The following is a 15,140-nucleotide window of genomic DNA, read 5'->3' on the forward strand; positions in this document are numbered from 1 at the left end:
GATCTTTATCAAATATCAGACACAGAAAAATCTCTGTTTTATTTATTATTCTCAGAACAAATTCAGTGTACATATGGCCAGTCTGGTTTTCCTAAGGCCTTTACCACATTCTACTCCAATGTCCCCTAATTTTCATCACATATTATCTTGAAAATGTTATAAAACAGCCTATTCTGGGAAATGGATGTGGCTCTAGTGATAGAGCTTCTGTCTACCATATGGAAGGACCTGGGTTTAATCCCTGGGGCCTCTTGGTGAAAAAGAAGAAGAGAAAGCATGCCTGTGCAGCAAGCCATTGCCCATGCAAGTGCCCCCATGGTGAGCCAGTGCCTACATGAGTGCCTGTATGGTGAGCCAGTGCCCCACACAAGTGAGTCATGCAGCAAGATGATGATGCAACAAAAGAGAGACAAGGGGAATCAAGGTGCAGCACAGCAGGGACCAGGAACTAAGGTTGCGAAATTGACAGGGAACCTCTCTCCCGATCAGAGGTCTACAGAGTCGAATCCTGGTGTAGCCTAGAGGAGAGAAAATGAGAAGAGAAGACAACACAGACAGCAAAAACAGCAGGGCGGGAGGAAGGGAAGGGAGGGGATAAATAAAATAAATAAATCTTTAAAAAAAAAAAAACAGCATATTTTGATTTTGTACCAAAACAATTTAATTGTAAGTAAGGTTTCTAAGCAAGAACTCAGCTTTAAATAAATCACTGCTATGAATACTTACATGATATAAAAGCAGAAAACTGTAACTCTAATAATTTTAAATTGTTCTATATAAAAGAGATATAAATGAACATTAAAAAAGCTCTATAGGGTATGTATAAAGCAACAAATATATCAGTATCTTTAAGTTCTACTTAAAAGAAACATGCCAAATAGATTACATAATAAATATTTTTGCTGGTCTTATTAATAAATATTTATAAAAGTTTTAGGGAAGGATTGATGACTCAGTTCTCTTTAAAAACAGATGTCCAGGTGGCAGACTTGGCCCAGTGGTTAAGGCGTCCATCTACCACATGGGAGGTCCGCAGTTCAAACCCCGGGCCTCCCTGACCTGTGTGCAGCTGGCCCATGCACAGTGCTGATGCATGCAAGAAGTGCCATGCCACACAGGGGTGTCCCCACTTAGGGGAGCCCCACGCGCAAGGAGTGAGCCCCGTAAGGACAGCCACCCAGCACGAAAGAAGTGCAGCCTGCCCAGGAATGGCGCCGCACACACGGAGAGATGATGCAGCAAGATGACTCAACAGAAAGAAACACAGATTCCTGTGCCACTGACAACAACAGAAGTGGACAAAGAAGATGCAGCAAATAAACACAGAGAACAGACAACCGGGGTGGGGGGGGAGGGGAGAGAAATAAATAAATAAATCTTAAAAAAAAAACATGTCCAGGGAAGCACAAACTGATATGGTCTTTTTGTTAATATATTTCCCTGTAGCAGTCAGAGAAATTCAACATCATTTCATTATCCTCAGGACTGGATGCAAGCTATGATTATTCTTGGTAAAAATAGACATTAAGAGATCTAAAAGTTGGTGGCCTAATTAAAGATTTCAGAAAGGTTGAACTTTTATTCATGTGCCCTGCTCTCCAGTCACACCAGTTTATTTGCTACATCCTTTTGTATACTTCTACTACTCAAGACTGGACTTTCCTTTCTCACCTTCTCTCCTGGATTTGTCCTCCAGGACAGAGATCAAATGTGCCCTCCTTTAAGACTTCCTTAAGGCCACCTTACCACCCACCCAAGTTCTTCCTTTGCAGAGCACTCTGTTCATAACTAGCATCATCCTTATTACACAAAGTTCTAGATGTCCATCTCCTAATAGATCAGCACTGTCGAATATTGTAGCCATCAAACCCTTGTGGCTATTGAGCACATGATACATGGCTAGTAAAACTGAAATGTGCTCTAAGTATAAAGTACATGCCAGATTTCAAATATTTAGTACCAAAAAAAAAAAAAGAAAACATCTCATTAATATTTTTATATTGATTGCATGTTGAAATGACCATATTTTGTATATATTACATTAAAATATATTAAAATTAATTTCACCTGTTACTTTAAACTTTACTAGGTCGAGGAAAAAATTTAAAATTACATGTGGTTTATATTATTTTCATTGCGCAATGCTCTTCTAGAGTCTAAGTTCCTTAAAGGAATGACCATTGTTTCTTTCTTCATTGAATCTCACAAGACCTTCTACAGAGTAGCTTTTCAAAAAAAACAGTCTAATTGAATGATTTTGCTCTTCTTGCCACATAGCTCCCAATCATGTTTTCTGCCTTAGAGATGAAATGAAAAGCACCATTGGAAAAGACGTGGGAAATTAGAAGCAAAGGCAGTTTAAAGGTGTCCATGTGCTAATTATATGACTATGAACTTTAAGTGTTCCTTAAAAAAAAAGAAAAGAAAAACATTTGCTACTACTTCCTCTTCTTTTCCCCCACTTAGGAAGTGGGTCAAAAAATGTACTAATAAATCAAACATTCACTGAGAAAATATGCTGAGAATTATCAAGACAATATCCCCAAGACACCCCTATATAGTTAGCTGAAGTAGAACAGACACATAAGCAGGAAAAGTTGAAGTAACACTTCAAGAAAAAAGTGTTTAGATGTAAACTGCTGAGTAATTACTGTGACAAAGAGTAGCTGGACAAGAGTGTTCAAAGATGGAATAGCTCCTTTGATCTACAAACTAACCAGACAAATAGAGGCAAAGTGGAAGGTTTCAGGGGCCATACAAAGTACGGCCACCAAGAACTGACGTATAAGGACAAGTGTATGTGTGCAGCAAATGCCATTAGTAAACTTCATCAGAGAACAAAGAGAGCACCAAGATACCTAAATTAAGGTCCAGACTCAACATTGTGTTCCTATTCTTTTAAATCTTAGGCTACTCTCATCAAGGTGCTTAAATTAATCAATTCTAATCTAGCACAAATTGAGACAAAGACTTTCATTCTCTTCCCTTAATTTTAAGGCACATTTAGAAACATTGAAACAGCTTGATTTAAAGATGTTAAATATAGTGCCAGCTGGGGTGTCTGTTTCATTTGGTTGTTATATTGAAATCAATGCTGTCCTCATCAAATATCATAAGCAAGAACCAGCCTGGACAAGGAGTAATTGTAAAAGCATACTATTATTTCTGCAAAATAAATTAGCCACAATTAAAATTCCATTATAATAGGTACCACAGAACATCTTACATTCTTTGCTTTAACAGGATCGTTTTAACGAACATCACTCCTAGTTTAAAGGATCAGGAGAAAAAAGAATAGTAAAGTAGGAAGTAAAAATAATTTATCTCGGTCCAGGAGGAAAGGAATACACTATCTACATTCATTTTTTTTCCCCTTACCTTACCTTTTCATAGTTATTTAGTCATTTTATGAATTATTTTCTATTAGGAATATCGATGAGTTGGGATTTGTGACATATAGAAGGGTGAGAAAGGTAGTTGTTAAGGCAGGACAGACCTCAAGATCCCTGTGATAACAAGATCTGGTGGAAATCTCCTTGGCCTACTTATTAGCCATGTGTTGTTTCAGTTTGCCTAAGGGTCACAAACCCCTCAGCCTCATTTTCCTCATTCACAAATTGAGGAGGTTAACTGAAGAATACAAAGGTGGATTTCAACTTTATGAATTTATGACTCAGACATCTCAGTCTGCTTCTGTTTTTTTCCTACCTGTAATGCCAGTGCTACATAATTAATTTCCTTATATGGAAAGACTCTTTCCATATAAGCATAGGCCAGAGAAAAAGACAAATTGCTAAGGGTTTCACTGTGGAGAGTATAACTAGATTTTAGAACACTGTTGTACAGGCCAATCTTGGGGAGATGTCAATACCTTGCTACCTACAACTCGTGTCATTGCTGTAAAGGAATCTGACCTAACTGGCATCTCATCTCGGTATACCAAGAGTAAACAGAAAATATATTCCATTAAGTGACAACTGTTTCTTTAAATTTTACTTTTGAAAAAGTTAAATAAACCCCTGGAAAGGCAAAGGTTTATTTGAAATGTGAAAAGTGTAAAAGATAAAAAACTTTTAAGAATGGTTTTTTAACTCTACGTCTCTACAAACCTCAGTCTCAATTTTTTCATCCATCTCCACTTGTTGGAGATCTTCAATCTTTTTACGACAATCTCTGAGATCATTTTGTAACTGAGAAACCAGATGGCGCTTCACTGAGTTGCTACCCAGCAAACGCTGCACTTCAGCTTTCAGCTTCAGAATGACCTCGTCGTTGGAAAGCTCTTCATTTCGGTCTTCTGGTTTCACAATGCTAACAGAGAAATTGATTTTTAAGATTAAATTTAGTAGCAAATCAAGCTTAGCTATACCTTAAAAAGCTATTAACCACGGCAGTGACTTTTTTTTTTTTTTTGGTAACCTGGTACAACCATATACGAATATTTCAAAAACAGTTTTAAGTTATCGTATACACAAGGGTATGTTTGTCATATTCCCGTTTAGAGAAATAACTTCATTCATAGGAACACCATTCCCAAGCTTGCCCTCACTGTAAGGAGTTCAGCCATGTGAATTTCAACAGACTTCTATTTTTGTTTTTGGTAAATTGCATGCTGTATATGCGTGCCCTTTATGATTCTAAAACAACACAAAAATAAGGAGGAAAAAAGGTAAAACTAGCCTTCCTAATCAACAATTCCTATATCTCTTTCAACTTACTAAAACAATAGACTAGCTGGCTAACTGGGTACTGGGGGGAAAAAACAAAACTAAAGGTCATGATGATTTAAACACAGCTTTAGTTTCAATAAATTTCAAAAATGGAATAAGAATTTCTGCTTCTTAAGATGGTGGAGTAACAAGTCTGGATTTATCTCCTGCCTTAAACTAGAAACCAAATGAAATGTATAAAATAATGATTTTCAGCCATTAGATACCAGGTAGCATAGTACAATGATCCATGAGCTAAGGGAAACAAACAAGGGGAGTCCTGTGAGTACCCAAGGGAGGGGAAACCCAAACAGAGCCTGGAAATCTAAGTTCCAGAGAAAGAGGTCAGAGTTTGAGTAGTTGGAATCTGTGGAGGGAAATGCAGGAGAGGAGGGAATTGCACAGGGCGAGAGATCTGGAGACCTGTGTATGTTTGTGATCACATTACCTTGAGGCCAGAGAAAGAACCACAGAAAAAGGGCAGGGAAGGTAAATCTGGTCCTTGTCACTCCATAGTGGCAAGAGGCCCCAGAAACTTTCATCCCATTTTTGAAATTCAGATCAAGTTTAGAATTCTTAAAACTCAGTATGAAGAGAATCCAATTTAAAAAAACGAAACAAAACAAGGTCAAAATATTTCAACAGACACTTTACCTAATGATACATACGGCAAATAAGCACATGAGAAAAAAAAGGAAAAGAAAAAGGAAAAATTTTTTAAAAAGGGAAACAAAGAAGATGAAAAAGTGCTTAACATCATTACTCATTAGAGAAATACAACCTAAAAACACATTGAGATACCACTACACACAGAATGGCTAAAAATTTAAAGACTAATTACACCAAATTTTTGCAATGGTATGGGAACTGGAACTCTCATACATTGCTAATGGGAATGCCACAGAGTATGAAATGCTTTAGGAAAGAGCATTTGTACTAATGATATCTAAATATAGCCCCTAAAATGTTAACCACAAAAGATAAAGCAATTTAGAGTATAAGTGGAAAGGAAGAGGTAAAACAATCTCCATCAGCAAATGATACAATTATATCTCAAAAAACCCAAAAGATAATGGAAAAACTATTACAATCAAAAAGAATTTAGAAAAGCAACAGGACATAACACAACAAACAGAAATCATATATATAAACCATAGCCAGTTAGAAGCAATAAGGGAAAGGACACCCCATTTACTTTTGCAAAATTAAATATCTAAGCATCAACTTAACAAGAAATGTGCAAAAACTAACTGTGGAAAACTTCAAAACACTTTTGAAAGACACAAAATAGATATGTTATATCCTTGGATAAGAAAATGAACATAAAGAGATGTTAGGTTCTCCTTAGGTTAACATATATATTTAATTTGATCCTAATAAAAATATTATAACAACAAAAAATATATTATCAGGGATTTTTTTTCCTAGAGCAGGACATGTTAATTATAAATGTCCTTTGGAAGAATAAAGAAGAATAACCATAAAAATGCTAACAGCAATTCCATATAGATGGTAAAACAAACATATAAGGTAAAAGCAACAAAACATTTAGAAGACAGCATAGGAAAATATCTTCATGACCCTGAAATAAGGAAAGATTTTGTAAATGGAACAAAAAAAGCACTGATTTGAGGACTGATAAATTTGACAAAATTAAAGTCAAGAATTTCTGCTTGGGAGGCGGACTTGGCCCAGTGGTTAGGGCATCCGTCTACCACATGGGAGGTCCGCGGTTCAAACCCCGGGCCTCCCTGACCCATGTGGAGCTGGCCATGCGCAGTGCTGATGCGCGCAAGGAGTGCCCTGCCACGCAGGGGTGTTCCCTGAGTAGGGGAGCCCCATGCGCAAAGAGTGCACCCTGTAAGGAGAGCCGCCCAGCGTGAAAGAAGTGCAGCCTGCCCAGGAATGGCACCGCACACATGGAGAGCTGACATAACAAGATGACGCAACAAAAAAGAAACACAGATTCCCATGCCGCTGACAACAACAGAAGCGGACAAAGAAGATGCAGCAAATAGACACAGAGAACAGACAACTGGGGTGGGGCGGGGAGGGGAAATAAATAAATAAATAAATCTTTAAAAAAAAAAAAGAATTTCTGCTCATCAAAAGACACATGAAGAGGATGAAAGGCAAGCCACAGGGTGAGAGAAGATAGTTGCAGTATATATAACCAAGGGATTCATACCCAGAACACATATTTTTAAAAATTATAAATTCCTACAAATCAACAAAACACACACATGCACAAAAAGTCATTTAAGAACTGGCATGGGAAACGGACTTTGGCCCAGTGGTTAGGGCGTCCGTCTACCACATGGGAGGCCCGCGGTTCAAGCCCCGGGCCTCCTTGACCCGTGTGGAGCTGGCTCATGCGCAGTGCTGATGCGCGCAAGGAGTGCCGCACCACGCAGGGTGTCCCCCGCGTAGGGGAGCCCCACGCACAAGGAGTGCACCCATAAGGAGAGCCGCCCAGCGCGAAGGAGGGAGCAGCCTGCCGAGGAATGGCGCCGCCCACACTTCCCGTACCGCTGACGACAACAGAAGCGGACAAAGAAACAAGACGCAGCAAAAAGACACAGAAAACAGACAACCGGGGGAGGGGAGGGGAATTAAATAAATAAAAATAAATCTTTAAAAAAAAAAAAAAGAACTGGCAAAGAATTTGAACAGGGATTTCACATACATGCAAATACAGCCAAACAGTCAATAAACATAATATGTTTATTTTTATAAAAGGATCTCAATAGTAATAATCCAGGAAATATGCAAATTAAAACCATGGTTAAATATCACTACACAAGAAAAGGGCTTAAAATGAACACTGATTATCAAGTATTGTCAAGGAGATAGAGCAACTAGAACTTTCATATACTTCTGGTGGGCTGTAAATTGTTACAACCACTTTGGAAAAGAGTTTGACATTATCAATTAAAGCTGAACCACACATACTACAGGTAATTCTACTTCTAGGTATATACCCAACAGAAATTCATGCACATTGTACCTGGAAACAACCTAAAAATCTGTTAACAGGAGAATGGAAAATGGAGTATGATATATTCATACAAAAAAAGATACACAAACACACACTCACATACATATATATAATGGAATGAGCTACAGCTTCATTCTAGAACATGAAAATTACAAACAAAACATTGAGTGAAAAAGAGAAGAACACTTATAGCTAACATCATACTTAATGGTGAAAACTGAATCCTTCCCCCTAAGTTCAGGAACAAGACATGCAAAAGAATGAAATTAGACCCTTACCTTATACCATATATAAAAATTAACTAAAAATGGATCCTAGACCTATATGTAAGAGCTAACCTAGAAAATCCATTAAAGAAAACAGAAGAGTCAATCTTTATGACTTTGGGTTAGGCAATAGTTTCTTGGACATAACACTAAAAGCACAAGCAACAGAAGAAAACATAAATTGACTTTCATAAAAATTTAAAATTTTTTTCTGCTTCAAAGGACACCATTGTGAAAGATAACCCATAAAATGGAAGAACATTTTTTTCAAATTATATATCTGACAAGGGACTTGTTTCCAGAATGCAAAAACAATTCTTAAAACTTAACAACAAAAGACAAATAACCCAATTAAAATGAAAATGAGCCAAGGATTTGAAAAGACATTTTTCTAAAGAAGTTATACAAATGGCTAACAAACACATGAAAAGATGCTCAACATCATTAGTCACCGGGAAATACAAATCAAAACCATGATAAGTTATCACTTCACACACACTAGGATGGCTAGAATTAAACAACAATGGCAACAACAAAAAAATGAAAATAAGTGCTGGCAAGGATGTGGAGAAAGAGGAACCCTCATAAATTGCTGGTGGGAATGTAATACAGAGCAGCTTTGGAAAGTTTAGCCACTCCTCAAAATGTTAAACATTAAGTTACCATATGACACAGCATTTCCATTCCTACATCTATACCTAAGAGAAGTGAAAACATATGTTCACACATATGTCCATAGCAGCATTAATAGCCAAAAAGTAGAAATAATATAAATAAAGGTCCATCAACTGAAAAATGGATAAACAAAATCTAACATATCAATACAATGGATTATTATTTGACAATAGAAAGGAATGAGGTACTGATACATGTAATAACATGGATGAACCTTGAAAATATTATGCTAAGTGAAATAAGCCAAGCACAAAAGACCACATATTGTATGATTCCATTTGTGTGAAAGGTCTAGAATAGGGAAATCAATAGAGACAGAAAGTAGATTAGTGGTTGCCCAGGGCTAGGCAGCAAGAAGGATGACTTACTAATGTGTTCCTTCAGAAGTTGAAATGGCCTAAAATTAAATTGTGTCATTGGTTGGACAACTACATGAATACACTAAAAACCAGTGATCTGTGTGATTTAAATGGGTAAATTTTTATGGTATATGAAATATATCTCAATAAAGCTGTAAAAAAAAAAAAAGTCTTATATGAATCTTTTTATATGAAGGCAAACCAAATCTATAGCACTTAGATATGCATAATTATGTGTTAAAGGGATAACAAAACCCAGATATTATTGCTATAGCAATTAAAGCAATAGTTAACTTCAAAGGTTATGACTGAAAGATGAACATGGTCAGCTGCCAGCAATGCTTAAGTTCTTGGCCTGGGTGGTAGTTCCATGGGTGTTCATTTTAAAGTAATTCATTAAGCTGTATACTTACATTTCAGGCAATTTTCTTAATGTGCTATATTTTACAATAAACAAAGGTTTAAAAAATAAAACAAAACTATAAAAAGTACTAGGAAAAATACCATCTTTTGAAACATAATACTTAAGAAATCCAAGAAAGAGAGTGATACATCTGACTATATAAAAACTTAAAACATAAAAAGTGATAACTCTCAATACCCAGAAACAGGCACTATTACATGATGTGGGTAATAACGTAAACTGGAGAGCTGCTTGGCAACATATATTAAAAAGTCTCAAAAATGTGTATATCCTTTGACAAGAAAATTTATCTACATCTTAAGGAAATAATCAAGGACATGAATAAAGACTTGACTGCAAAGATGCTTGTAGTAATATTATTTAAAATTTTAAAATTTAAAAACAACAGGGTATTGTTAACTAAAATATGGTTCATTTATCTAGATACCCATTAAAGATTATATGTAACAATATTTATTGACATTAAAAGATTTCAGAATGTACTAAAGGACACATTTAGAACAGTATATTGGGAAGCAGATGTGGCTCAAGTAATAGGGCTACTATGTGTGAGGACCCTGGTTCAATCCCTAGGGCCTCCTGGTGAAAAAGAAGAGAACACAGGCCTGCATAGCAAGCCAGTGGTTGCGTAGGGAGCTGAGTTCCTGCATGGTGAACCAAGTGCACATGTGAGTGCCCATGTGGCGAGCTGAGTGCCCACACGGTGAGCCAAGTACCTGCATGGTGAGCCAAGTGGCTGTGCCCATGCAAATGTCTGTGCAGTGAGTCAGTGCCCACACAAGTGAGTCATGCAGCAAGATGCTGACACAACAAAAGAAAGATGAAAGGGAGAGTCAAAGTGAATCACCGCAGAGACCAGGTGGCACAGCTGACAGGGAACCTCTCTCTATATCAGAGGTCCCCAGGATCAGATCCTGGTGAATACCAGAAGATCAAAAATGAGAAGACAAAAAAAAAAAGAGAAATAGATAAAGATGATCAAACAGCAAAAGGACACAGACAGCAAAAACAGCAGGGTGGGGGAAAGGAAGGGAGGAGAAGGGAAGAGAGGAGAAGGGAAAGGGGAACTAAAATAACAAATCTTTAAAAAAATAAATAAAACAGTATATTTAATACGCCTTTATATTTTAGAAACATACAAAACAGATAACATGGAAGTTATATACCAAAAAGTCAATGCTTTTCTTTGTGGAAGGTGAGGTAAAATTATTGGGTGATTTTATTTTCTTCTTTTTGCTTAATCTGTATTTTCTAATTTTTCCACAATGGAGGAAAGAGTTATTTTTGGTAGTAGTTTGGTATTATTTATGAATTCCAAAAATATAGATATTGGATTATGTTTGTAAACTGGCCTTTTATACAGTAGATAGTATTGGATTCAGAAATTTCACTTTTACTTGATTAAATAATGATTAAGGCTTTGATTGGGCCAGGTCAGTAGGATGTACTGTAGAAAACTACATGGAAGAGCAGAGGAGTTAGTTAGAGTTTTGAGCTAGAGCCCTGGGAAGTAAATACACAGAGAAGCAGATTTTTTCGACACGGCAGAGGCCCTGGGAAGACAAACAAGCTGTTCGCCTGACAGTCTATAGCTAACCTTGTGGAGAGACCATTGCAGCTGAGCCCAGAGAGGAATGAGTCCCAGGAGAGAGATGAGACTCATCCCAGCCCATGGCTGATATTGGAAGAAGCTGGGACCACGAAACCAACAGAGGAAGAGGAAGTCTGAACCCTTGCATACATCGGCAGCCATCTTGCTCCAACACACAGCAAAAGACTTTGGTGAGGGAAGTAACTTATGCTTTATGGCCTGGTAACTGCAAGCTTCTACCCCAAATAAATACCCTTTATAAAAACCAAGAGATTTCTGGCTTTTGCATCAGCACCCCTTTGGCTGACCAACACACTTTTGGAAAGAAATTAATGGTTGATATAGTATGGTAGTATATATGCTTGATATGATGTGATGAAAGTGGCACTTTACTTCTGGGGTCTTCTTCCCCAAACCCCACAACCACAATCTAATCATGAAAAAAACATAGAATTCCAATAAAGAGGTATTTTACAAAATACTTGACTATCACTCCTCAAAACTGTCAAGGTCGTCAAAACCAAAGAAAGTCCAGAGGAGCCTAAGAAGACATAAAAACTAAATGTAATGCAGTATCCTGTATGGGATTCTGGAACAGAAAAAGATATTAGGTCAAAACTAAGGAAACCTGCATGAACTTTGTACTTTAGTTAACCTAATAATAGATCCATTTCAGCTCAAATCATTAACAAATATACCACACTAATGTAAGAGATTAATAGGGGGAAATGGGTTCAGAGTATATGGGAACTCTCTTTACTATCTAATAAATACAAAATTGTTAGAAAAAATAAAGCCTATATTTAAAAAAAGATATTTCAGTGCCCGCGTTAAAATTTTTGCTGTTCTTCAGTTTCTGATGATTCCAAATGAGGCACTTTAAGATAGCAGAAATAGAGAATGTGAATACACAAAATAACAGGTAGGTTTATATTTTAAAATACTCTAAAAGGAGCTCCTTACAATATGCTACATATTTATCATATACACAATTATTCTATATGTAATGTATATAGTTTATATCTGCATATATGTCTATTTAACCGTCTTATTTATTCAAGAAACACAGTACAAAAGAACAATGCATCTTTCTATACTGTGAGATTTTGGTGAACTATTAGTAGAACACTCTATTTTGCTCAGTTAACAAATTATGCAACCCTAATTTCTTTTCTTACTGAATGCTGACCACTGAAATAGCACATTCTGTACTCCTAGAAGGAGCCAAGTCAGAGAGCAGAGAAAGTGCTTACTAAAATAATTTTCTCTTCTTTTCTCAAAAAGGGAAAAAGCCAGCAGTGGTGATCAATCCTGCAGAAGTCTCACTACTGAGCCCTGGGGAAGTTGGTTCCCCTAAATCCAAATAAACTGTAGCCCCTTATGAAGCCTGCTGAGAAGATCAAAGGGAAAAGGCATTCCACTCTTAAATGTTTATTATTTGAGCTTAGCAGCCAACCATAATAAGGGAGAGGGGAAGCTGTCTGCAAGCTGCATGCAGATTTAGCTACTCAAATTCACAAATGTAAAATAGAACGTTGAGGCTGAACTCTTAAAATTTACAAGGTGATAGCTTAAGGAAGGTGGTAGTTAGTAATAAAGCTTGGAGACACAAATATTTGGGTCAGTGATTTGAGAGCAGCTCAAGTCAACAAAGAACCAAAATTTTCAACCTAGGAAAAATGTTGCTGCTTCTTCTAAGAATCACGGTCTATCGGAGGAAAGGTACAAATCACTTCTCTCCTATATCTCCTCTAACTTTGATCTGAGAATAAGTATTTAGTTTTTAGTTTTTCGTAAACTAAGTATTTAGTTTTCCTCAAAGCAGAATTCTCATCTACTAAGATGTGGTGGATGGAATGTCTTCACGCTTTACATCCTCTTCCCTTATCCTGTTTCCTGGGATATCTTTGTGCTGCACCTCGATGATGAATCACTCTGCACTTTATTCCCCACTCTACCATGTACATGTGCCTGGCATTCTTTAAACACTGCAAAAACGATGTGATGACTCCAGTTTACTATATACAGGAATGTGCTTTAAAATTACTGTGGGCTTTTGGCTATGGCTACTAAATTAATAGAAAGGACAAAAGTAGAGTATATTTCAGTAGATGTCATGATGAAGTAGTGAATTTGAAAAAATAACTGTATTACTAACCCAATTCCCAGGCTGATTATGGAACAAACTAAAGTAGTAACAAATTGGGTGGGTGGGTGGAGGAGGTTTTTTTTGGCATGAATTAAATAGCTAATCCTCAAAAAAAAAAAAAAAAAAAATGAAGTTTAAGGCAAAAGGTTTCACTTTCTGTAAAGTATGAACAAACAGAAAATGAGGTCTAACACCCAGAGTGGTAGGGTTTGAATACTGATTCTGTCACTAATTATCTCTGTCTATCTAGACAAAGGAGTCCATCTGTCTGACCTCCAGCTTCCCCAAATCTAAAATGGATAATGGACCTTCATTTTTCACAAGGTGAAGAATAAAGAACATTTTACACAGTATGTATTGAATTAATACAAATCTGCTAAATGATATATTTTAATCAATCTATTAAATAATAATAACAATATCATTTATTCAGTGCATAATATGTGCTAGAACATATCTATAAGGCGCCTTGCTTATTATCTATTTTAAATCCTCACTTTAATCCCAGGGGTTAAATCCACTTAAAAGGAAAAGACTGATAAGAAAATAGGTTCAGAAAAGTTAAGTAACTTGCCCAAAATCATAAAAGTAAGTATAAATGGTAAGGCTGTGATTCAAAACAAAGTCTGGCTCTAAAGATCATGCTCTTGCCACTTGCCCCGTACAGAACTAATTTGGTATTAACAGGAAATGAGGCATTCACAGCAGTGCATTTTCCAGATGACTTCATTTTAACTTTAAATTTTTGTTAATCTGTCTAAAAGATAAAATACACACTTCCTCTTTTGCTTCCATTACCTAATCAAAGCTAAAGCCTTTCTTCCACAGCTCAGCACCACAACTGATGTACTCATAACACACCTAGATGTGTAAAGCAGCTTGCCTGGCTGCCCAGCAGTCACAAGCTCTTGAGCTTCTATAGTTCTCTCCTTGCTAAGGTTGAGCTGTCTAGCTGCAGGGCTGGCAGCACCTCTCCCAATTCCCTGCCCCAGGTACTCTATGGTCAGTTAAGAAACAAGATAACTCATAAATGCAAACAAATCTAAGTCAATATGGCCTGAGACAAGTGCCTGAATGAAGGTGGCTTCTATTTAATGCATCACATAGTCTCCTTCTGTTCCTTTCTTCCTTGCTTCCTTCTGGTTTGCCGCTGTGACCTGTACAGATGAGAGTCCCTGAAGACTGACCTCCAGGTAAACGGAGCATTACTAAACTAAAGAAACATCTTGTCTCACAGTATTACCTGATCACTTTAGGTTTTAATTAGCCGAATCTCATCTCACCATTCTTAAAAAGGAAATATTAATAAAAATATAACTTCTCAAATTTATCATAGAACAAATTCTTCCGAAGTCTACCCTTATTTGCATGACTGAAACACAGATAGCAAACACTCTCACTAAATATTAAAGATGGTAAATTCAATCTTAAATTATAAACTGGATGGTGGGAAAGTATGCCGAATGCATTCAAGAAAGACTTCACTTAGACTAAATTTCATCTCTTCCAAACACATCATGTCTCAGCCCCATCCCAAACCAGCCGAAGCAACGGATAAACCTACCACCGCACCACCACCCCCCGCCCCTTACACATCAAGCATAACACTTAACACATAACACTTGGTTGCTCACCAGTGTATCTCCTTATCCCTAAGCAGACAAAACATAAACCTCCTATGGAGAGCAACGGTTTCTATCTTAACTTTGTACTCTATATCCAGAACTTTGCACAGCACTTTCCACATAGCAAGTCCTTAAAAAATGTAAATCCTCCCATTCACTCATCCTTAAGTGCTTAAAGAGACTTAAAATGTGCTACCTCTTCCACCACTACCATGCCCTCCCCCTTCAATTCCTGGGAGGGACACTAAAGCATTCTCTTCCATGAGATCCCTAAACTATCTATATTAATTAATATGTGGTACAAAAGACAGAATCCTATTTTAAACATTAGGTCCTACATAAAG

General features: G+C 36.9%; 1 protein-coding gene across 9 annotated transcripts in view; it reads right to left on the reverse strand.

Moving 5' to 3' along the window:
* CEP152 (centrosomal protein 152) overlaps window positions 1-15,140 on the reverse strand; it is a 114,006-nt gene that overhangs the window by 62,880 nt on the left and 35,986 nt on the right. For all 9 annotated transcript variants that reach the window (XM_071214191.1, XM_071214188.1, XM_071214187.1 and 6 more), the window contains exon 13: window positions 4,110-4,311. In XM_071214191.1, the coding sequence (XP_071070292.1) occupies window positions 4,110-4,311 (202 nt within the window). The remainder of the gene's footprint in view (window positions 1-4,109; window positions 4,312-15,140) is intronic.

The sequence above is a fragment of the Dasypus novemcinctus genome, chromosome 3, assembly GCF_030445035.2.
Source record: "Dasypus novemcinctus isolate mDasNov1 chromosome 3, mDasNov1.1.hap2, whole genome shotgun sequence".
NCBI classification, from domain to species: domain Eukaryota; kingdom Metazoa; phylum Chordata; class Mammalia; order Cingulata; family Dasypodidae; genus Dasypus; species Dasypus novemcinctus.